Source organism: Siphateles boraxobius, unplaced genomic scaffold (assembly GCF_051911475.1).
Source record: "Siphateles boraxobius isolate OS27281-9 unplaced genomic scaffold, OSU_SipBor_1 29, whole genome shotgun sequence".
In the NCBI taxonomy this organism is placed as follows: Eukaryota; Metazoa; Chordata; class Actinopteri; order Cypriniformes; family Leuciscidae; genus Siphateles; species Siphateles boraxobius.
In genome coordinates, this window is record NW_027508908.1 from 17147412 (window position 1) to 17172918 (window position 25507).

Consider the following 25507-nt stretch of genomic DNA (forward strand, 5'->3'; position numbering starts at 1 on the left):
ACTAGGTAGTCACTACTGTATTTTCTTTGTTTTGATGTCAGGCATTGCTCAAGATTTATCCTTACTTGTAGATGAAGAAACATCTGCATTTGTCTATTTCAGCAACCCTGTTGATAACCATGTATCCATGTTTAGAAAATATGTTGTAGCTAGGGATGCACGATATATCGACCATATATCGATATCGGCCGATAAATGGTCTTTTTTGATGTTATCGTTATCGATCCGATAAGAAAATTTGGCCGATATATCAAAGCCGATAGATAATAGATTATTTACTTCAGTTGAGAGATGCCGCTGTTCGCCATGATGGTTCTGAATGATTGGATTCACTTCGAAAAGGAAGATACAGTTCAGTGCAACATGTGCAGCACAAATCTGTCACATAGGCTTCATAACACTATAATAGAAACGCCTGTAAAAGAATGTTGTGAATTCTTGTTCGCCAGTGTTTCAGCGCGACGAGCGCGTTGTTTTGGAAAGAGCGCATCTATGGAGTTAAGCCTTCATGACAAGCATAGTCAAGTTCTCTTGAGCATTCGCAGCATTCTGTGCCATTGTAAGTTGTAATATGTTTATTTTGTGTATATATATCTGTATTATTATATATAATTATATATATTATCCTATATTATTAATCTAATATAGGATGCGTTTGGTTGAGTTAATGAACGATGCAGTAGCGCTTCATTGTATCGGTGATCATCTTTATAGCCTATTTAGCGTGCGCGCAGCTCAAACAGCAATGCACATTCCTAACTATAATTGAGGCTGTCATATACATGCCATTATAATGAGAACACTATTGTAATAAAACGTTGTGAATTCTCTGGGTTTAGTTGCCGTGTTTCAGCGCGTTGTTGTGGGAATAGCGCGTCCAGAACAGGGATTACTACAACATTGTGACCAGCACAAGTTCGATTGTGCATTCACGTCATTTTGTGCAGATAAGTCGTAATATAAAGTTGATGTAAAATAAATATCTGATTAATCTCACATATGATGCGTTTCGTGGATTTAAACAGCCAGCTAGAAAAGTTCTTCAGTTTCCCGGTGCTCGTTCTCTTCAGCTTAAGCACGCGCAGATTGAACAACAATGCAAAACATTAAAACCTATGATTGGGACTGTCATATAATTATAATTGTATTCACTATTGTAATAAATTTGTAAATTCTTTGGGTTTGCATTCTTCAGCAACCGTTGAGTTGATTAACCTTCTAGCAAAGCGATTTGGTTTAACGTTCGTTCTCTTCAGCTTCAGCGCGCGCAGCTCACACAGCAATGTCATTTGAAACAGTAATTAAGCTATTAAAGATTTTTACTATCACTGTAATATTAAAAATGTTTAATTTTTTTCAAAAACATTGTGTTATAATTAATAACTACCATTATTTTGTTGTCGTATTATTTTCATCAACGATATGGTTTGATAAAAATAATTTCCTTATTGTCCGTGCAGAGGCGATTCCATTTTATTGATCCATTTTGTTTCTTTATATGCAGCCCAATGTTAATAAGGTCTCATTTGTTAATGCATTAACTAACAGAGAGCAATAGCCTTTGTTATAGTAGTTAATAAAATGTGTGTGTTCATGTTAGTTCACAATGCATTGACTAATGTTAACAGATACAACTTTCTTAAAAATGTCTTATAAAATTGTTGGTTCATGCTAACTAATGCTAACAAAATTAAACCGTATTATAAAGTGTTGCCATTTTTTTAATAAAGAAAGTTGCCCATAGGAGTGTAAAATTAATTTTAAAAGTTAAGGAATCTTACACTGGTTCAAACTAGGCTGTACTGTATTGTATATGTTTGATTTATGTTAAAAGTGTTTGAGACAAGGCTTTTAATGGTGAGCCTTTTGTTTATGTATACAGGCTATCAAAGTATATACATTTTTTTAATTTAGATTTATCGGCCAATATATCGGTTATCGGCTTTCAAATGTAAAGAATTATCGGTTATCGGTATCGGCCAAAATGTTCATATCGGTGCATCCCTAGTTGTAGCCTACATTAACTGTATGCAGCAAAAGTACTAGATAAATTGGTGGTTTATTCTTAACACAACCGAACAGCCAGCATAAATAGTGAATACACAGTTTAATATTTTATTTATCTCACTATATATTTAATATGACATTCTTACATTAACAAAATTATTATTTTTTATTAATAGTAAGTGGCGGCCCCCCTGCAATATCATCACGGCCCACAGGTTGAAAACCAAAAATTAGGGATGCACCAGCAAGAATTTTTTTTTTGCCCGATACCAATATTTGTCACTTGCTCTCTTATTTGAACTTTTGTCTTTAAAATAGATTAGTATTTTGATCATTTTTTAAATTAGCAAAGTTCAACTAGCTTAGTTTATTGATGCATCATCAGATAACTTCTATTGAACATGGATTGGAGGCATTTAATGAGTGAAAATAACAAAACATGCTGACACATGTGCAAAATACTTGTGAACACATTCCGACCTGACCTTGTTATTTTCTTAATGTGAACTGTTCTCCTCCTCGCCCTGAGGCCCTTAAACAATGAGTTGTCATTTCAGTTTCAGCATGACCACAACTAGAACTAATAACTAAAACATCAGACCTTAAAAAGGGTGGCAGTACAAATAGCCACTATGCCGATCACCATAACTCGATAATGAATTAATTCTTATTCGAGTATGTATTCAAGCACTGTTACTCTCACCAATGGCTGAACATCACTGGTGGAGTTAGACTAGACTGACGTAGGTTGTTCTCTTATGATGTCTGTTCTATGGCTTGAGTAATAATCCTGCCAGTTTCTGCCTGAACTCACATGGTGCTAATGAGAACGAGGAAGTTTGTGGTGCTCAGATAGGAGGTAGCATGTTCTTGCCGTGCATTTCAATATAAATAGAGGGGCTTGTTTAGAAACTGAGCCTTCTTTTAACATACAATTTGGTCACATGCAATTTACTCCTTGTCAGACAGGCCTTGTTCCATTTGTGTGCACAATACATATTTAAATTACTTTTCACTGCCAAATGTGGGAGTAGAAGAGAAGGTGTGTAATGAAACTAATTAAAATGTGTTAGAGGTATGAGTGGACTAAGATAGTGAGGTCTTCAGGGGCAGAAGTGAGAGGAAGAACAAAAAAAAAAGGTATTAAGTATTCTTATTGGGTTAAGTTTCAAAAGCAAGAAAAGCACTACCATAAACTGCAAATTAGTATTAGTAAATTACAGGCTAAATGCAGGCTAAAACATTCTCGCTGCTGAGTGGATGGATTTTGAGTTTGTGTAACCATGTCATGCAATCTGCCATTTTGGAATAAAAATTAGTCTAAGGTGGGGGAAAACATGAGATCAGTGAATGACTGTTTGTAATATATACTAGCACTCAAAAGTTTTGGGTCGGTAAGATTTAAAAAAAAAAAAAAAGTCTCTCACCAAGGCTGCATTTATTTGATCAAAAATACAGTAACAACAGTAGTATTGTAAAATATTATTACAAATAAAATAATTGATGAATTAATTGTTTTCTAATGTAATTTAAAATGCAATTTATTCCTGTGATGGGCTGGTAAACCTGCATTTTCAGAGTTCTGTCTTCAGCGTCACGTGATCCTTCAGAAATCATGTGTATTTGGTGTTCAAGAAATATTTCATATTTTTATTGTGTTGAAATTAGTTGTGCTGCTTAATATTTTTGTGAAATAAAATATTAATATTTTAAAAAAAATGGATATTTTGATGAACAGAAGTTTAAAAGGACAGCATTGTACGTTGTTAATCAATATAATGCACCCTTGCCAACTTTTTAATATTCACTGCATTTCTTTCCAAGAAGAAAAAAATTGAATCATGCCAAAATGATTTACTTCCAAAAATGTTATTTGTTTAATAAGGCTTTTTTCTTTATGATATCAGCACAATTATATAACCCAGACATTTGTGACCACCCCTAAATCATGAGGTGTATTCAAGTCATAGTCAATACTATGTGAATGAAAACAAGGCTACGAGAGATAGACATGCATTTAAAGGGTTTGTACTGTTGTGCAACTGGCTGCAACTAGCTTTCTGGTGATGCAACTTTGAAAACGTTATTATAATTTTTTACAAAAGACTTCCTGGTGTTGTTCATTCTTGAAAAGTTAATGGCATCCACCCTTGAAAATATAAATGGAGGCAGGGGTTGCACCCCTGATACATTTCATAGTTTTACTTTAGCAGTTTCTTCACCCTCATGATAATGTTGATCTTTACTTCCGGGATTTCCCACCTGAGCCTGGCTTTCAAAATGTCAGTTAAAACCAGTCGATTGTTAGTTTTAGAGAATGGCCTCAAGTAAATATAAAATCAGCTTAAAAATCTACTGGTAAAAAGTAACAAAATATCAAAAATGTATTTCTGAACTATATTTAGGTCTTGCTCTTTAAAGAAAGAAAGCAGGTGTAGGCTACTTGACAACCCATTACTGCATGCATTCCCATGGGAATTCCCAGAGCAACTTAAAATGCTACTACAAAGCTCCGGTTTGTCTCTTTGTACAGAGGTAAGCTTGGATCAGAAGCGAAACCTTGAAATGCTAAACCAAGAAATCACTTGTAGGACAAACATGATTGTACACATTTTAAAGAAATGTGAAAACATTTTGGATGATATTACGTGTTTTAATCTGATCCAGAAGGACCAACTTACCAACAGTGGCAATGGTGTCCAGGTCATCTAGTGTATAGGTCCTGTTGGTGGTGAGGGATGCGGCCCCTGCGGATATCGCGGGACTGCCTGCGTCTGTCCTGCCACTATCCCGACCAGAACTGCTTTCATTATTTATTCCAGCTTTGCCTTTAGTTGATGCCATCTTCTTCCGTATATGACCAATCGAACTCTAGCCACATTAATGGCCACTTCTAGATATCAAGTCCAGAATTTCCGCTTTTGGAAAACGCGCTATCGATAACATACACATTGATCTGTTTTGGTCAGTTAACATATCCTTTGTTCGCACAAACCAGACTGTGACCCTCTGCTTTCCATCGCTTGGAAAAACAGAAATGTATCAGAACTAGACAAACAGTCTTGTCATTAAAATGTTAAGCGATTCATGTCAGCGGGACTGTCATTTATTCTTTACTTTATTACGGACGTCCCCTGTGCGACTAACGTTACTGCACGTTAACAAAGACAGGAGTGTACAAGATTCAAACTTCAAGTCTTACGAATGCAGGCGGTTTATCCAGTCGAAAATTTTCAGGAGCAAGGATGCGGTATAAACGCTGGTTTATGGTCCCCCAATGTAAATTGCCGGATACCAGAGACATTTAAATTATTTACTTCCCCCTTCCGTACCCATCAAGAAATCGGAACCCATTTCTCCTTCAAAACATCGATTCGCTCAGCGGCAAGGAAGCAGAGAAACGCTTGAAAACTGACAGGCAGCGGTGTTGACCAACCATATTCAGGACACTTGCGGCAATGTCCAATCGAACGTTAGAAAAGGCGGAGCACCGTTTGACTGACAGCTTGAGTGTAAGTATTTTTCCCTGTGGTTTGTAGCACATGTAGACAACGTAGACATCACCACGCCTTGGTTACTGGATGCTATTTTGGGGGAGGAGGACACATTGTAGCTTTTGACATGAGAATTTTCAAGCAGCACTAAGTAAGATTTTCTACCTTAAAATAATGTTTCCAAAATCGTTTCAGTGGTTCATCAAGTCGTGACATGGTGAAATGCACTTATGCCACAGCTTTGCGGTCCTAATCTGATATATCCACGATATGTAAGATTGCCAGATGGGGTCGTGTTTCTGTAGTTCTATTCTAATGAGACATAAGAAAACTATTAATTTGACTTGCTTTACGGCAAGCGTTACAATTGCTAAAATTGCTCGTTTGAGATGTCGCAATAAATCATACTTTCTTAAAATCTTGCATTATACTCTACCTTGTCTGTGGCCATTGTTGATTCCAAAGCCGGTGCTGGATAAACAGAGAGCATGCCCGTGCGACAGTAGGCTATGGTAGGCTAAATTATTTACGACAGCGGTAATGGACAATTTCGCTTCCAACCTGTAGGGCGACCGCAGAGGAAAAATCATTTGTGCTGCGTCCCAATTCGCTTACTTATACTACGCCCTAAAAGTATGTACTCTTGTGAAGTAAAAATTACATACTTTTGAGTGTGTAGCTAAAGATAGGCAAGCTTTGGGATGCATACTATCACGCCATCTTTAATGGACAGCTCTGTCGCGTGCATCCTGTCACCGTAAACTGCCCTGTCAATCATCTCATCAGTTAAAATCCTCAATTCAATCTAATTTGATGTCCTACTGTTTCGGAGAGCATGTTCATCTGCCAGTCGTGGGTCTTTCATGTGGATACTCTCGTGTTTGCAATTTGAATATGATGCATTTAAAAGGTAATGGCTAAACGTATCTTTACAAAAGTTCACAATGCTGCAGATGCAATATAATGTGCACAACTCTGAATACATTCATTTTCGTCAGGTTAGATACTGATAATTAATCACTCAAACCTCTTTATCTAAACCTCTCTTAATAACCGCGGGACTCTCGGTTGTCCATGTCTGTAGTTTTTAAACACTTTTCACTCGTGTTTGTAGTTCTAACCGAACCCTCGTCCAACGCGCGATGGGTTGTGGGCAATATCAGCCGTTAGAGTGGCCCTGTCCCAAATGGCGCACTTCATGCGGACTTTCGGTCTCGTTGACTTAAATTGCGCGTGCTCGCCGAGTCTATGAGTCCGTAGGCAGTCCCATTTAGCATTTTAACGCTCTGAAGTGTGCTCAGCAGCGCCACCTTTGTACCCTTGAAGCGGTCTTCCGCGAAGCCCGCATAGATGCAGGCTCCACGCACTTTAACTACCCAGAAATCCTTGCGAAATGCCAATCAGAAAACGGATGGGAGGAGATTTCGCTCACGGACTGTTAACATGGCTTTATGATATAGGCGTACATTTTACCAGTTGTTACTTACAGTTTATACAAACATTATCGACCAGTGGTTGATATCTCAAACATAATAATAGTGTGTTAAATAATACGATCTTATTATGATTCATTAAATAGAACCGAATGTCATGGCTTTACTGAGTCATTTAAACGTAGTATGAATATTGAAACCTATACATTTTTCTTAAACTCATTTACATTTTAATTTTGTGTTAAAATTGAACTATGTATTGTTATGTACAACTGTATTGATCATTTACATAACCATGACATCTATTCTAATGCCCAGGTGGCATATACAATTATAGAACTGTAAAAGCAGGCTGTGTAGTTCACATGGACATAAGATTTGGGAAAATAAAATAAATCGTGTTCTCGATGCTAAAGACTGTAATTTTTTTTAAGGATATTTGTGTTATTTTTCTAATAAAGGGACTGATGAGATGACCTTTAAGTTTATTCAGCTTCGACATCTGAGCTGAGACCTTCTTCCCGTTTCCGGCGTGACGATCGAGTCTGTCCCAAAAATACCTCTCAATGCGCCCTCGCGGACTCGCTCTAAGGGCCCTGTAGGTCTGCACTACATTACGTCACCGAAGTGTGGACTCTGAGGAAGTCCACAAGTCCGGAGTGTGCCATTTTGGACAGGGCCAGTGTGCATCGATCTACACTTCGGATTCTGACCGGAAATAGTAGCCCATCCGGGTATCTTTGAAACACTCATTTCAACATACTACGATTTGGGACGTACTAATTCTATTATCGAATACTATTTAGGGCGGATAGTATGCGAATTGGGACGCAGCATTGGTGTTGCTTTCACCTTTCAGATAAGATCTAGGCTATTTATAAATTTAATTTTAATATGTTTTTTTCTTGAACATTTCATCAAAACACGTGTTTACTATATCCGTTAATTATATAGCACAGTACTATACAGTAATTATCAGTCATCTAAGTAGATGTGTCTAATACTGAACATAATAGGCTACAAAACAAAATGATACAAGAATGATAGATATATACCCCCTTTCCACCAACAAGAACCGGGTGCTGGTTCAGAGCCAGAGCCAAAGCTGGTTCAGAGTGGGTTCGACTGACGAGCTTAATAAGAACCGATTTGCCTTTCCACCGGCTAGAGAGCCACAACAGAGCCAGATCTTACGTCACTGTATACGTCTCATGTTGCCCAGCAACGCTAGTGCGGTAGCGCCAAACAGTACGCCAGGCTTGTTCGAGATGCATCGGCTTCTCGCAGATCGATCTCCGCATGACATCAAAGCACTGCAATAGCGATCTAAAAGCACAAGGATTCGTATGTTCTCCAAACACTCCCGCAGCTCCGATCGGTCCGCGCCGCTCCGATGCATCTCGAACAAGCCATCAACAATAACGGACGTTGCAATACTATGGATGCTCATGGGTTTACAAAATACATCGGAGTCCAACGCGTTTGTGCAGCTCGCCGTAACTTACATAGACGGATATTTATAATCGAGCTGCTATTAGCTCGACTAGCTGCTATTTAAAAATGGCGGTCACAAGTTTCTATTCGTCTTGTTGGTCACGGTAACCCCGCCCCCAGCCCCTGACGCAAGTGGTTCTTACTTGGCTCTGTTCTAGACCAGCAATGATTTGGTGCTACTTAAGAACCACTTTTCCTGGTTCGGAGCTGGTGCTTTGCGTGTGGAAAACCAAAGAACCGAATTGAAACTAGGCTCTGGCTCCGAACCAGCACCAGCTCTGCCTTGGTGGAAAAGGGGTAATAGAGAGCTGAGCTGACATTAAAGGCTAGGTGCAGTCCTTCAGTAGCTGTTAGTGTAAAGGAATAATGGTGATTTCATAAATAAAAAAAGTACCCTTTAGAGTTTAGTAGCTGACCATAGTCATCCACCATATCTATCTATCTATCTATCTATCTATCTATCTATCTATCTATCTATCTATCTATCTATCTATCTATCTATCTATCTATCTATCTATTGTGTTTACTGTAACTGCTCAGCTTATTCGGGGTAATACTACATAAAAAAATAAAAATGTAATTTTTATGATCCTTCTTATTTTTTATTTTTTAGCAGATTCTGCAAGGGGTATGTACACCTGTATGACCACAACTAGGCCTATCTATTTGGAATGATAATAGAACTTATATGCACAACTTTTATTGAAAATTGAGGTTGTAAGGAGGGAATTTGAAAGTTTTTTATTTATTTTTAACTCAAGTGCTCTTAATAAAATACTCATTTAGACCCTAGACAAAACTTACGACCGACTCAATCACACACTCACTACTATGGACTCACTGACCCATGTGCAAACCTTAAGTGTCTATTTATGCACTGTGCTCTCTGAACAGCCTAAGGGAGATGATATAAGCCAGTTTACAGGCACCATGAACTTTCTCTCTAGACTTTCAAACATGTGTTTTTATCGTCTTACATGAAACAAGCATCTCTCCCAATTTTGTCATGCCTCTTGCCTTTTGCGTTGGAGGCACAAATGCATTAATATGTTAGCTAAACTATTATCAAACATAAAATTAACCTAACATAAAACTTATTTTTAAAATAAGTTTCAATCAATCACCAATGCCTTACTGTCTAATTTTGTATGATGTGATGTTTTATTATATGATACAATATGATATTAGCCCCATAATCGTTTTTAAATTTAATTACCAAAGAAATAACATCATTTGAACCTTTTAGATAGCATAGTGGAAGTAAAAGAAAATCATTTAATTTTATCTAGTTTAAAAAAAATTGTTGTGTGTTACTAATGAAATGTTGTGACATATATTTATATTTATCAATAAATATATCAATATTTATAATATTTAAATAACAGAAAATAATACATAATAAATTACAGAAAATAAACAGCTAATGTGAAAGTTTTTGTTGACCTTATTATGTTACCATTTTCTGAAGCTCATTTCTGTGAGAATTTGTTGTAAAATAAATTGCATTTAAAGGGTAACTAAACCCTAAACCAACTTTTTTTAGTTAATGATCTGTAAGAATGGGGCTTTATTAGTACTGTTCATTGATTCGAGTAACTTTTTTGACATTTGTGTATAAAGTGTTTTAATTCTACAATATATGGTGTAAAAACGTCTGAGTGCTGCCCTCTTCAGGTTGAACGGTGGCTACTGCAGTTGAATTTTCCTATTGGATGTTTGGAGTGGTTCGTGAGGGGTTGTTGGTGAGATAGGCAAGTTCCATACAGACAGATACTGGTCTCAGGTGCACGCCCCCCTCCGCTGGGCTCTGCCCACTTTTCCAGCATTTTTCAAATATTGCCAGTAGGTGGAGTCAGGCTCTGACCAGGGGTTTAGTTACCCTTTAAAGAGTTTTCAGGCCCATTTTGTATTCTATGGAAAGTGCCTTTTATTATCTCTCAAGCACAGAAGCTCAACCCTGCTCAGTGTATTTTTATTATAGATGGGTTCTGTGAAATCTGTTACATACCATTCCTGCAGATCAAAGTAAAGCATGTCTTCAGCTTAGGCTCATCACTAACCGTATTTTTCAGTCTTTCTGATGTATTTTGCAACCTAACGATGATTGAGTCTTTTCTGTGTAGCAAAGTAATGCAATGTCATATCATTCAGCCGTCTTTGGGGAAGGAAATAGGCTTGCATGGTTAGCTTGCAGAACTCCATTAAGCCTTTCAGAGGCTGTCAGTCTGAGTACATATCATATTCACTGACAGGGTAACAGCCGCTGCCGCCACCAATGCCCTTGGAACATTGCATTTCTGAGTGTTAGAATCAGCTACAGTGCATGCACACACAATGTCAGCTCTAACATTTACAATCTGTAGAATTCTGTGACACTGCTGCAACATATGGCTGGTAATCTTATACTCAAAGAAACTGGCATAGCAAGCCTTTGTTGAACATGAATCAGTTGTACGTCAGCTATAGGTCTTTTTAGGCCTTGTCCACACTAATGTTTTTGTTTGAAAAAAAATCATTTTCTCTCCGTTTTGGACTTCCGTCCACATTGAGACTGTGTTTTTGTCCTGCGAAAATTGAGTTTTTTGAATATGCTTTCCCAAGTGGATGAATTTGAATACGCCATTCGCTCATTGTAGTGTGGACTTTAAAAACGATGGTATTTGAAAACAATGACCCGTTTACAAATGATGCATAATGCATATTTATACTGCTATTGTGCCTGTTATGTGCTATTAACTTTCACACTATCTAGAGATACAATATGTTACTTTTGTACATTCTTCATATCACAGTCCTTCAAAGATGACAGAAAATACTTGCAATTGCTGTCACAGTTGCGTTTTAGACCAAACATATAATGGTGCCTGAGTGTGACCTGGACCCATCAGTGAGTGGTGAGATATTTTATCCTGCCAGAAGAATAGCATTAAAACTTTATTATGTATGTTCTGTCTGTATTATCTCAATGAGCTTTTATGAATGCACAATAAGGTCAATTCAGCGTTTTCCGACGTTTCAGTGTGGATGAGAAACATTTGGGAAACTCTTGAAAACGCTAGTGTGGACGGAGAGCGTTTTGAAACAAAAATGCCATTTTCAAATGTATCTGGATTAATGCCTTAGAGAATATCAGAGATGGTAAAGAGCAGTGATTTTGAAGCAGGTAGCAAACTTCCAAGGGGGCCTAGAGCTGACTTAAAATTATTTAAAATAAGACAAAATAAACTTTAAAATGAGACAAAAGACACACACACGCACACAAAACAGTTCATTCTGGTTCTCGTACACTCTAAAAACAAATGGTTCTTCAGCGGTTCTTCAGGGGTTCTTTGCGGTGGTTCTGGTGCTATATAGCACCACTACCATTTAAAGAACCTGTTAAGCCCAGTTTGGTTCTTCAGCGGTTCTTCAGCGGTTCTCTGGGGTGGTTAAGGTGCTATATGGCACCACTGCCATACAAATAACCCGTTAAGCCCCTACAATTCTTTAAAGGTTCTCTCTCTCTTAGTGGCTTAGTTTAGTTGGTGATAGGATTAGAAAAACGACATTAAAATACTGTAAATTTTCCTGAACACAAGCACATAGCCTATATTCCAAGGCCCCCACACAAGACTTTTTGACCACAGAAAAAAATAAAAAAGAATTATGTGGAAGTGAAGTCATAGGCTATGTCACAAACTTCAATAAAAAGCTATATTCATATATTAATTGCTTTTTGTTATTGTGTAGGTAGGCCTAGTAAAATAATTAGCCTAAAATGAGTGAGGAGAGAAGTTATGTTTAAAAACGTGTTTCAATTTCTACTTAGCCTACAAAATATGTATATAGAATATATATATATATATATATATATATATATATATATATATATATATATATATATATATATATATATTCAAACATATAAACCTACGCGCCGAGTAGTGTGCACCATAGACATCATATGATGTCTATGGTGTGCACTGTGCAGGTCAGGTGCACGTGAGCGAGCGCGAGCGCGAGCGCCGCATTCCTCAAAGAAAACTCTAGAAAAACTGTCGTTGGACTCACTCGACGTCAATCAAAACCGGGACGAACAGACTTCAAAAAGAGAAAGAAGAAGATATTTTTCGAGGTGAGTGTCATAGCCTATGGTCATAGCGCATACTGCGACAGAAATATACTATTAACGTTAAGTTACTTGTCAGGGGAAACTTTTCATTTTATTTTGCAAATGTTTTACCGTGTTTTGTGACGTTAATGCTAGTTAACTGTTAGTGTCATGCTAATGTTAGCTGGCTGTGGAGCCTGACCAACCGTGTTGGCTAATAAAACGCTAACCATCCCATTGACGTAAGTTAAGTTTTAACCAAACATACTGAAACGCCTGGTCTAATCGACAAAGCTCGAGAAATACACAGAGAGAGGTGTAAGTTAACATTAAGGAGAAACGGTTAGGTTTATCTGTTGTTTCACAAACACTGAGGTGTGTAAAGTTAACTGGGGTCATTCTTTTCTTGACTTTCTTCAGATATAATGTTAACGTTATAACACTCCCGTTTAATATATTTTAAATCACTGATAGTGATGGTCTAACGGCTTTTCCCCTAGTGGCGGGCTTTATAGCTAGCTGCATCGTTACCATGGATACTGTGTAGTCTTACCATTCACATGTAGTGTCTCGCCTGCTAGTGTGGAGTACACTTAAGGTAACGTAAATAGGATATTATGAGATTAACTGCTAGATGTCACCACTAAACTTTCCTAGTTGATTACATGCATAAAGACAATATTATTTTGTATTACAGGTTTTCTAAAATTTTATGTCCAAATAAGCAAATGGTATTTTGTATCTAATCAAATATCCGCTAATTTGCATATTTTATTTTAAGAACCGAAAAACTGCATTAAGCCAGGTTGAAAATTATTATTTTCTTTTCTTGACATATTAGACTAGAATGTTTTTACACAGGGAATTTCGGGTATCTCTCTTTACTTCATAAATCATAAAATACTGTCAACATGCACAAAATAATTAAATAATGAATGTTTGTCGTCACTGGGCTGCTGCATATAGGTCTATAGGCTTACATTCATCCTAGTGTTGTAATTTGTTTTGTTATTTTCTCTCTTTCTTCAGGTTATGACAGACTTCACATGTTGGACTTCTGTCCAAGTTTGCCAATGGTTGAGAGATATTGACTTGGGGGAATTCTGTGAAACTTTTGTGGGTGAGCTTCATCAAGTATTCTGTGATCAATGTACCAGTGCCCTAACTGCCATGTAAGAACAGTCTCTTACAACAAATACCTCAAACACCTGCAGTATTTCCATGAGAGTGAGCCACATTTCTTTGTTGTATGCGGACACGATGGCTGCCAAAAAAGGTACAAAAGAGTGAGTTCTTTACGTGTCCATGTTTTTCGGACTCATAAAATCTTGAGAAACGCAGAGGATTCAGAGAACAATCAGGAGATTCCAGGCACCTCATCTACTTTTAATGATTTTGAGGAAACTTTTGATTCTGTAGAACCAAATATCTCTTTTTCTGAAAAAATATGTGGGTTCAGATCACTAATTGAGAGACATTTTGCATTGTTTTGTTTAAAACTTCAAGAAAAGCACATCCTCCCCAAAACTGTTCGGCATACTATTACTCGTGAAGTGAAAATACTCATTGAACTTTTTAATGAACAGTCTAAGGACCTTCTAAAGTTCTGTCTAGAAGAAACAAATATCAATATTGAACATCATTCAAACTTGAAGTCCTTGGTTGAAGACAACCTCTTTGGGAAGTGTTTTGATGTTATTGTGTCAGACTTTCAGTTTGAGAGATACTGTATTAGAGAGTTTGGGTTAATTGAACCAGTCGAGTATTTACTTGGATATGACTCAACAGGAAGAAAAGAGACTTTCCAGTATATTCCCATTTTGGAAGTTTTAAAAAATATTCTGAAAAGAGATGATGTTTTTCATTATGTTGTGGAAGACACAGTTTTTGATGGAGAAACACTTAAAGACTTTACAGATGGATTAATTTTTCAGCAGCATGCCTTTTTTGATGGTTCTGAGACACAGCTGAGGCTCCAGTTATATACTGATGAATTCGAAATTGTAAATTGTTTAGGATCCAAAAGGCAGATCCACAAAATATTAAGTGTCTACTTTGTTCTGGGAAATATTCCTCTGAAGTATCGTTCCAGTCTTCAAAATATACATGTGGCTGTACTTGTCAGAAACCGATTGCTTCAGAAGTATAGTTACGAGCAAATTTTGGATCCTCTTCTTCGTGACCTTTGTGAACTTCAGCGCCGTGGTGTATCAGTTGACATTGAAGACAAGTCCTGCATTTTCAAAGGCTCCGTGATTTCCATTTGTGCTGACAATTTATCAGCCCATTCCTTGGCTGGTTTCAATACTTGCTTTAGTCAAGGACGGATCTGTCGTTTCTGTCTGTGCCACCACCGTGAAATTCGTAACAAAACTGAGGAAAGTGAGTGTATTCTCCGGACTCCTGACACACACCGTAGACATTTACAAGTGTCAGATGGTAAATCCTTGTATGGTGTTACTGGACGCTGCCCTTTTGATAAACTGCCTCATTTTGAGGTTACTGAATCCTTTCCGCCTGACTTGATGCATGATATTCTTGAAGGGGTTATCCCACAGGTTCTGAAATTAGTCTTGCTAAAGCTTACCCGTGAAAGGCTGGTAACAGTGCAACAGTTTAATGAACATCTACAACAGTTCCCCTTTGGACAAAACGATATCACTCACAGGCCTGTTTTGCTGAAGCCATCTGCTCTGCAGCAAGGTGTCATCCCAGGAAAAGCTGTTGAAAAACTGACCCTTTTCCGACTCTTACCTTTTTTTATTGGAAGCTTCATCCCTCAGGAAAACACTTACTGGGCTCTTTATTTGCTATTTAGGTCTATATGTGACATAGTACTGGCACCTGTGATCAAAACAAGTTGGCTGAGTCCATTGTCTGCTCTCATCACAGAATTTCTGAAAAGTTTTCAGAAGCTTTTCCCTGACAACTTCACTCCAAAGATTCACTTTCTGGTTCACTATCCTCGATTAATCAAACAGCACGGTCCACTGAGAGCACATTGGTGTCTCAGGTATGAGGCCAAACACCTGTACTTTAAACGCCTTTCATCAATTGTAAACAATTACCAGAATATTGCAAAGACTCTGGCAAAGCGCTATCAAATGCGCCAGTGTTGGGAAGCACAATCAACTGGAAACCATGGCTCGGAAGATGTCCCGTACTCTTTAATAGAGATACGTTTGAATGCACTACCCTCTCAGCTTAGAGAGATTATTGCAGAGGACACTGCTGAACTGAGTGAGACACTCTGGAAAACCAAACAAGTGCTATATGACAGAGTCAAATACACCACTGGAGACTTCTTGATCCTTGACCTAGTGCATGCTGAGGAAATCCCAGTTTTTTTGAAAGTTATACATATTGTCAAGTACCACAGTCAGTGGAAATTGTGCGGAAGACTCTACCAAACTTGGTGCTTCTCTGAGCATCTGCATGCCTACGGTGTCCAATCGACAACTCAGTGGGTGGCCATTACACCTGGGGAGGAAACTGACTTCCATGCCCTTGATGCATACACAGATCAAGAGGACAACCTGTTCATCACACTTCTTCATCGGCCTGTAAGATATACTAAGTTATTTGCAACTTCAAATTGATTTAAATTTAGACTAATGATTTGTTTGGTTTCAGTGATGAACAGAATCGGAATCTTGATGTTAGTGATGCAATGTCAAGCTTTAATTTGTGATTAACCAATACCACTCAACCTATACCATGAGATTTTTCCAATGCTCTCCCAAAAGGAGAGTTGCAAAGTTATCAATTTGCTAAGCTACAACATCATTAATTTAGCTCTTATTGCTGTAATTGATCAACAGAATACACATTTTTCACAAGATTGTCACTCCCTGGAATGTAGCTGTTAGGTCACGAATCACAGGATCCAAATGCAAGTACTGGTAAAGTTTATGTATAATCAGCAAGACAAGCAAAGTAGGAAATATGAGATAGGCAGCAGATCCTTGGCAGCGCAGGGTGACTGCAGTGAGCAATCTGACACTGAACATGACAAACACAGCACTACATATAGGACTATAAACGAGGTACACCTGCGACTGACCTGACTGCTTGTCAGCACAGCTGACGCTGATAGGCAATCAGATCAGGGCAGTAACACACAGGCCGTTTCTCAAAACCAAGAATGCAAAGAACGGACTTGTGTTCTTGGGGAGAACGCTCTTGCTAGTTGTTCTTGGAAGAATGAACTTACAAGGTGACGAGCACACAGAACGCTGCTGACAGTTTGAGGCGATGTGGTCTTGCTGGTATTGCGCAATACCCCCGCACAGCGCCGTCTTCAGTACCCAAACATAACAAGAATTATTGATGATAACAGCCAGGTTTTTAGCATGACTGGCCGGTTGGCTCGCTAGCTACACCCCCGTGCGCTTATGGAGATTCTTCACTACCGAGAATGTTTGAGCATATTTTCGATTCGCCATAAATTTTCGTAAAAATGGCAATATTTGAAATCTACACAGTAGATTTCTCGCATCAAATGTTCTCAGAAGTGAATTTAGTGACGAAATAGCATACGAAATTGTAGAAAAACGACGTACTGTTGTTCTGCCTTTCTGCTCCCCGCTCCTTCCTTGAATGCCGAAATGAATGCTGGGATATTTCTGCCGTCAAGTTCACACAAGTTACCAACCGATGCATCCTCGGTAAAATGGGCGTGTCAAGAACACTTCCGGGATTTTTAACCGTTCTTGCCAAAATGCAAACTTGTGTATTGAGACAGTACTTGGGCAGCGACTGATGACGTTTCACAAGTCCACAAGAACACAAGTACAGACAAGAACGCATATTGAGAAACGGCCACAGAATGAATAAGCAAACCCTTGAACCGTGACATTAGCTTAGCCAATCACAATGCAAGGTCTAATTGGTAAATTCATAACAATGCTTGCTATTTATTGAACCTCTCCTTCTTTCCTTCTTATTTAAATGCTTTCTCATTTCTAGAACATGAGATAGATGGAGCCACTCTTGCTATTATCTCAGAGAGAATGTCTGAGAGGCTCATTCCGGTCATTCGCAAACAGAGTCTGTTTCTGGCCCAGTTGGAGAAACTTAAAAGCACACCAATGAGCAGGTAATCAGAACGGTATCCCATACGCCAAAACACATCACTGTGCCCACTCTGTTACATTGCAGTTCACCAGTGTTTTGCTACTACTAGTTTGCTAATTAAATTTTTATTACATTTTTTGATGGTTAAGTCTCTTATTGAGTTTCCCTTTTCTTTCTCCAATTATTTTCTCTGTAGAGAGAACCCTCCAAGAAACAATGATAACTCCAGCCAAGCACAGTCCGGTCCAGATACCTCTTTAGTTTTTCCAACAGTGCTGAGGATGGCCATAGACCGAAGAGATTCTGATCTGAAGAGTGCAAGTAAAACAAAACTACGGAATCTATTGATCCAGGCTCTTTTTGACCACCTCAGTAAAAAAACAATGTAAGTTGCTACTACTTGTGCCTTTCTAGCTTGATAAATGCTTGATTAATTGCAATGCGACCAATACAATACATGATTCTTGCCAGACGTACAACGTGCGCATAAACAATATTTAGTGTGAAAAGAAAAAAAAAAGTACAGGCCATAGTGCGACATGCTTTAAACCAATGGTGTAAACCTAATCATAGATGACGTCACAGGGTTTTATTTAAAAGAAAGAACATAGCCTATGTTTGTATGTAGGCCTAGGCAATTTATATTCTCAATACTTACTAAAATATAATTAATATTGTTTTATTGCATTTGTAGTAGTTTTTTGAAGAGTAAAAAATAATCGTCCGGTCTTAATACAAGTTTACAACCAGCAAGTCGGTCGGACTAAATTGACAGGGTCGGTCAAGTTACGGCAAACAACAATATTTTTAAGGATGGCCTAAATGCACATTGATGAAATGAGGTAACTAACCAGACACAGGTGGATGAAGATGAACTAATCAGGGACTAATGAGAACAGGTGCAGACTAGACCGAACATAATTGTGACAATGTGCCCTTACCTTAGAATTTTCAGTGTGTAGTTGCTATGGCTGGTATAGTTACTAACACCAGTATGCTTTTCTCCTTCTGATTTTCCTGTTAGGTACCCAACTCATCTTCAGTACATTGAGCTTCTGTCAAACGTGATAATGGACCACCCATTTCTTAGGGAAAGTATTGGGTCTGGATATGTACGTTTTCAGTTGTATGTAATGTTGTTCAAAATGAATTCATAGTTTTGAAAATGAATAATAATAAATAGAAATTAATTACTGGTGATATCAGTTTTTTTTTTGTCAAGAATACACTTTCTAACCAAGTAGGTCCATCTGGTAATTTATTCCATGGCAGTAAAATGTTTTCTGAGGAAGAAGGCTCTGTATTTTCATGATGCGTTTAGGAATTTCTAAAAAGTTTTTACATCTAGAAGTCAAACTCTTCAAGAACATACTGCAAGTATGCATCTATCCAAAATGTAGATGGTCAAAAAATGTGTATACAACAACATAAATTTGCTCCATAGGTTCTGCAATGTGTCTGACTGTTAGCATGAAGGTAAACGTTTCATTAAAAACTACAATCTCTTGTTGTTTTAAGGATTCCCTGCTTGAATCACTGAGAAATAAGTTTAAGAAGGAAAGGCAGCCGCTTGTTGCCAACAATGAAATACAGCGAATGAAAGAGAGATGGGCAAGAAGGAAGCAACCTCTTCAGACAGCTGAAGCTTATCCAAGTACCATGGTAAAAATCTCAAATTCGACAGTAAACTTTGTATAATTGCAATTTCTGCAATAGTCCATGGACATCAGAGAAAACCCTTTTAAAGGGATAGTTCACCCATAAATGATAATTCTGTCAGTAATTACTCACCCTCATGTTGTTCCAACCCCGTAAGACTTTCATTCATCTTCGGAGCACAAATGAAGATATTTTTGATGAAATCTGAGAGCTGTCTCACTCCTTCATAGGCTGCTAGGTCATTTCATCTGCCAGCCCATAAAGTTAGTCAAGACATCGTCACAATAGTCCAACTGACTACAGTGGCTCAACCTTAAGTATTTCAAGCAACAAGAATAATGACACCAAATAATGACTTTATTCGACCATCCGTTCTCTTCCATGTCATTCTCCTACGCTTTTGACATAGTGTACACGGTTCTACGTCAGAACGTAGGCTCACTATTGGCCGACGCTGGTCATGTGTGTGTGATGCTGGCCAGTAGTGAACCTACGATCTGACGTAGAACCCAGAAGCGTTGCATAGTTTACAGCATAGGAGAATGACATTGAAGAGAAGGTTGAATAAAGTCGTTATTTTGGCGCACAAAGTATTCTCGTCGTTTTATAAAATTAAGGTTGAGACACTGTAGTCACTTAGACTATTTTAACGATGTCTTTACTAACTTTCTGGGCCGGCAGATGAAATGACCTTGCAGGCTATGAAGGAGTGAGAGCTTCCCATTTTTGAAAATTGAAATTCGATAGCTAATAAGATGTCTTATGTTCTATTGAAGAAATGATACTGCAAACTGTACTTTGTATCAACCATTACAAGCTTTGTGTAATTTGTGACTACAAGTCAATGTCATGCCAAACAATGGTTAAATCGAACCTTGTTCCGACGAGTTGATTGGTCACTATAAATATGGTGGGATAACAACTAAGACTATCTTGTTTTTTTTGTAGTTATAAATGAGTCTATGCCGAATGACCATTAGGCCTTTTCTCCTCATAGTTTAAAAGTGACTGGTCCCAATGTTTTAGTTTATTGAGAGTTTGTAACAATTTAACTACCCCAATAGGTTGATGCAGGAGAAGATGAACGAAGCATCAGGGAACATCTGCGAGTAATGAAGGAGGAAACCGAGAAGCTTCGACCAAACATAGAGCTTCTCAAAGAAAGGATGGCGCTGATAAAATGCTACCGGAAAAATTTTGTGTCAAACCACAGCACGGAGGAGACGATCTCTGAGTTCCCATGTTTCAGACTGGCCAAAATGGTAAGTACAGTAGTGTATTAATTAGGGGTGGGAATTGGCAAAAATGTGACGATTCGATAGTATTGCGATATTTGGGCCACGTTCAATATTATTGCGATTCTCAATATATTGCGATAGAGCAAGTATTGCGATTCGATTCTGCGATATTGCGATTCACGTCCCCCATATTATTCAAAGGCATTACAAAAAATTTGGAAAATAAGACCGCTCACCTCACTTTAAATGTCACATTTAATTCTGTAAACATTATCTTCTACAAATTAACTGAAGTGCAAAAACTGAAAAACTTGTTCTTGAACATTCGGGACACATTGCAACACTGGTTTCATCACTTGCCCACCGCGGCACCGCAACAAAAACAAAAAAAAAGTTTAAAATTACGCAGTATCCGTTAAATCCTTACACACACACACACACACGACCCACAGAAAAGACGCGCGTCAGTATCAAGTTCTCTTTCGGGCTTGAACAAACCATAACACACACAAATTATGCCAAAATGTCAGTTTTGTCGAGTGTTCTCATAAGAGCAATCTTGAATTATTTAAATAAACGTAGAGATTTGTGAGAAAATGGGACGCGTGTCAGATCGCGTCTCTGTCCCACATTGCACTCCATTAACGAATGTACAGCTTATGTACGCTCAACGCCTATCGCTCACTCGTTTTCATTCACTCCTTCAAGTGAACAGTATTAGTGGACTAACGTTAACTTAGGGAATAGGCCTAACTTAGTGAATGAGGGTTTAGAGGGCGATTTCAACCCATGTTCTCAAGCAGTGAAAAATAGAGGACAATGACAACGCGCTGACAGACAAGACCGAGCAGGTAATATTTAATATGAAACAAACAAAACTCACTGAGCTCCCAGCACATAAATTAAAATTATTTAAATACAATAGAGTAACATAAAGCAGACATAAACCTGAGATAAACCTGAGAATAATCATAAAACCGAAATTTACCCACACTTTCGATTTGAAAGATGCGGAGCGTCGTGTACAACCGTAATACTGAAGCCATTTTCATTTGAATTTGCTGTCGAATGTATGACAACAAAGCACCGCAACAAGCGCCACCTTGTGGATGTAATACGCAAATGTAAATGATCAGAGTAAACTCTGAGAATACCGGAAAATAAAACAGATAATTTTATAATTAAATATCGCAATACTTTGCGCTACTGTATCGATATAATTGCGTGCGCAAAATATCGCGATACTGAACAGAATCGATTTTTTTCCCCCACCACTAGTATTAATTGCCTCCTTAATTATGACTTATGACAAACGAGTTATGACTATATTTTAATGTCTCTTCTACTTTGCCTTCATCTTAACATAAGCTCCTTTGGGATCTGAGGGACCATACCAATGTTGATGTGGACCAACAAATTCTCTCTCAGCTCTCTGTAATGGCACCTCAAGTCCTTCAAGTTTCAAGGAGCCCCCTGAGGGAGAAGTTCAGGCGTGTGATTGACGACTGTGAAGATGGCAGACTGAAAAAAGGTAATTAAATCTGCACTGATTTTCAGTGTATCACTGACTGACACCCTATCTGCCTGAGATCATACATCCCTGCATGTATCTGTTTTGCTTAATAGTAATGACTAATTTCTAGTTAAGGGTAATTAAAGGTAGTACTAATTACTGTCTTTGTAATGCATTTTTAAAAAACAAAGAAAACCTATTAGATAAAAGCATCCACCATGTTATGTTAACCTAATTATGTTATTTTGTTTAAAGGCCTACAGTTGGAAGCAGCTATTCTGCTCTTGCCTGCACTGTTTAAGGAGGACCCGGGGTTGCTGTTTGAAGTTGAGGTGAGCCATGAACAGTTGACTACAGTGTGTGAAGCAAATCTAATCCAAGCACTACAGTACACTTATTGCTCATTTTGTTGTGCAAATGACTTCAATGCAAACATTAGTTTTTGTTTGCTGGTCTACACAAACTATGCTATCAAAGTGAAGAGAAAATTACATACATTTTCTCTTCCAAAAGTAACATTTTCTGGCCAGAAGTATTTGAGCAGTTGTATGACAGGAGTTAAAATCAATTATAAAACTGATAGTTCAGGTCCTTGATTCTAATTAGTTGAGCTACGTTCAAAGCCGTTGTAAATTACTCAACAAACATACACCTGTGACCGCATTACATTAAGGTACACTGTGTAGTTTAAGTATTTTATTAGCTAAAATTAATGTCTTTATTCATAAATATGTCCTCATTGGTGTAAAATTACCTCTGCCAATGATCTGACTTATCCTTGTAAGCGAAGAATTTCTTATCTTTATTTACATGGGGCGGTCAAGTCCACGGAGGCATCCATGACGTTCCGCCATCTTGAAAAACTATAATAGCAGAGGGACAAAAAGCACTAGCCTACCACAGCGCATTTTGGTTCAGAGCCAGCGTCACGTGACTGAAACCAGCAGAAGTGGAGGAGAGATCAGTGAGGCGCTGTCACTGCCCCGGCAAATTTGAGAAAGACTGTACCTAAAAATGCAGAGTGAGGAGCTAGAGAGCACTATTCGTTTGAATGCAAAATACAATTTCACCGCTAAATGGGAGAAATTCCTACACCGTGTACCTTTTAATATTACTGCGCAACTGCTGTTTGTCACTGTCTTTGTTGCTTAGCAACCTTAGCTGTTCTAAATTCACAGTAGAACACGGCTTCAAGGGGCTTATTGTTTTATTTAACTATTTTTAAGGTTTGCCTTTCAAATAAGTATGAGAATATGGTTAATGCTATTATCCCCTCTCCCCCAGGGCCATGCTCAGACCTGCCCTCCTGACACCCCAACACCTAAAATGGTACTTAAAGGCTGCAGGGAGGGTCATCCCATGCAGTACGACCACATTGTCATCATGTTGGATGGCCAGTCAATTACAGAGGAGAGTGAGGACATCTCAATGGCACTGGGCCTCGTCCTTTGTGTATATTTTCTCTTTGGGATCCAGTATCCTAAAGGACTGAAAAAGACACTGACCTTTTTGGAGTGCGTTGTTTTAAAAATGAAGGATGCAGCCGGACTTCCTGTCACGATTAAAAGGGTGTACAACTCAATCTGTGCATAGACCGGAGTCTCTCTCTTTTTCTCTTTCTGGGCCTCTTCCAGTTCCAATTTCTATTTTATTTTTCAGAGTATACAACTCTGTTAGCCAGTGTTGTTAATGTTAAAAAGCATTGATTATATTTGCAACTGAAATAAATGAATTAAACTGTTTTAAAAAAGTGTAATGCATTTTGTTTCTCAGTAAGCTTTTGTACAGGATTTTGAATCTTTCAATCCACGATTTGGTAAGTAAAAGTGTAATTTAGAAGCATATTTTGACTCATCAATTGTAGTATCTGGCATGATAATGGCCCCTACTACCTCAAAAAAAAAGGGAAAAAAAAGGTTCTATATAGCACCATTTGACAAATGTGCTATAAAGCTTCTTAAGTGCCATACAGTACCAAAAGAGGTTCTAAATAACCACTGTCGAGCACCATTTTTATTGAAGTAATTGTAAGCAAGATGCTTTATGGCACCTCTTATGGTTATATATGGCACCTCTTATGGTTCTATATGGCAACCTCTTAAGGTTCTATATGGCACCTCTTATGGTTCTATATGGCAACCTCTTATGGTTCTATATGGCACCTCTTATGGTTCTATATGGCAACCTCTTATGGTTCTATATGGCAACCTCTTATGGTTCTATATGGCAACCTCTTAAGGTTCTATATGGCACCTCTTATGGTTCTATATGGCACCTCTTATGGTTCTATATGGCACCTCTTATGGTTCTATATGGCAACCTCTTATGGTTCTATATGGCACCTCTTATGGTTCTATATGGCACCTCTTATGGTTCTATATGGCACCTCTTATGGTTCTATATGGCACCTCTTATGGTTCTATATGGCACCTCTTATGGTTCTATATGGCACCTCTTATGGTTCTATATGGCACCTCTTATGGTTCTATATGGCACCTCTTATGGTTCTATATAGCACCATTTGACAAAGGTGCTGTATAGCACCTTTAAATATAGGTGCTATATGGCACTTAAAGTGGTTCCCCTATGATTACAAGCCAATGAACCAATCTTAGTGCTATTTAGCACCATTTTTGTTTAGAGTGTATGTAATTTGCTGAGAGCCTTTTCTGGCCATGTGATATTTCTCCAATATCAGCACTGGAACCTTTGTATCATACCTTGGAACCTAGTATGTCATGGTGGATGACTGACCACCATATTTTTTTCAAATACTACTGTTGTTGTGTCAGGGAATGTAGTTTTAAGAGTTTTTTTAGGCAAGAATGTAGTTATTTAGACTTCAAATATGTAACTTGTACGTAAACATAGAGCATATTTGACAATGTGTTTAGACGTTTTCAGAGATTGAACTCCAGACCGTCAGTGGCCGTTCAGTGTTCATGTACTCTCTGAGAATAACTTTATCTCGGCCAGTCCTTCGGGATTTTTCCGCTGGCTCTTATGTAGATAGTGTTTCAACATAATGGGTGCTTCTCAATTCTTATTTGTGCATCCTCGTTTCCTTTCCTCACTTCCTTTCCTCGCGTATCAGCTCAGCCCCCTGTAGGTTGCGAAGAAATGACGCAAGGAAAGAAAATGAGGACGGAGGAATCGAGTGAAAGCTTTTTTTTAATTCATTGGAATACTTGATCACTCGAGCGTCACTCCACAGCGTCATCAGCAGCGCTCAAATGATCTGCCCTTATGTTGTTGAAGTTTGTTTATTTAAGAAATTCATAATAAATAATAATAAAGCAAGATAACCTGTTGAAATATGTGAGATGTGTGGTTTATATAAATTGCAAAGGTAAAGTATAATTTAAAATGATTGTGATCGATGTGAAGGGGGAGGAGAATTTATACGTGTGTCACGTTTAGTCAATAAAACACTTCCGCATAGGATACACCTGTGTATCCTCGCTCATGACTCCTCTGAAAGCCTCCTCACTCCTCGATCCTCG

General features: G+C 38.1%; 2 protein-coding genes across 2 annotated transcripts in view; one reads left to right on the top strand and one right to left on the bottom strand.

Annotated features, from left to right (window-relative positions):
* prkx (protein kinase X-linked) overlaps nucleotides 1-8546 on the bottom strand; it is a 70420-nt gene extending 61874 nt beyond the window's left edge. The window contains exon 1 of the mRNA XM_077246828.1: nucleotides 4689-8546. Within this exon, the coding sequence (XP_077102943.1) occupies nucleotides 4689-4851 (163 nt within the window). The 5' untranslated portion in view covers nucleotides 4852-8546. The remainder of the gene's footprint in view (nucleotides 1-4688) is intronic.
* Nucleotides 8547-12446: 3900 nt separating this feature from the next.
* On the top strand, nucleotides 12447-23754 carry LOC143754038 (sterile alpha motif domain-containing protein 3-like). The gene is made up of 10 exons (XM_077246967.1): nucleotides 12447-12542; nucleotides 13548-16081; nucleotides 17487-17616; nucleotides 17791-17979; nucleotides 18619-18706; nucleotides 19113-19256; nucleotides 20318-20515; nucleotides 21860-22022; nucleotides 22260-22336; nucleotides 23289-23754. Exons 3-10 carry the CDS (start codon nucleotides 17531-17533, stop codon nucleotides 23595-23597), a joined length of 1254 nt encoding a protein of 417 aa, XP_077103082.1. The 5' UTR covers nucleotides 12447-12542; nucleotides 13548-16081; nucleotides 17487-17530; the 3' UTR covers nucleotides 23598-23754.
* The last annotated feature ends 1753 nt before the right edge of the window (nucleotides 23755-25507 follow it).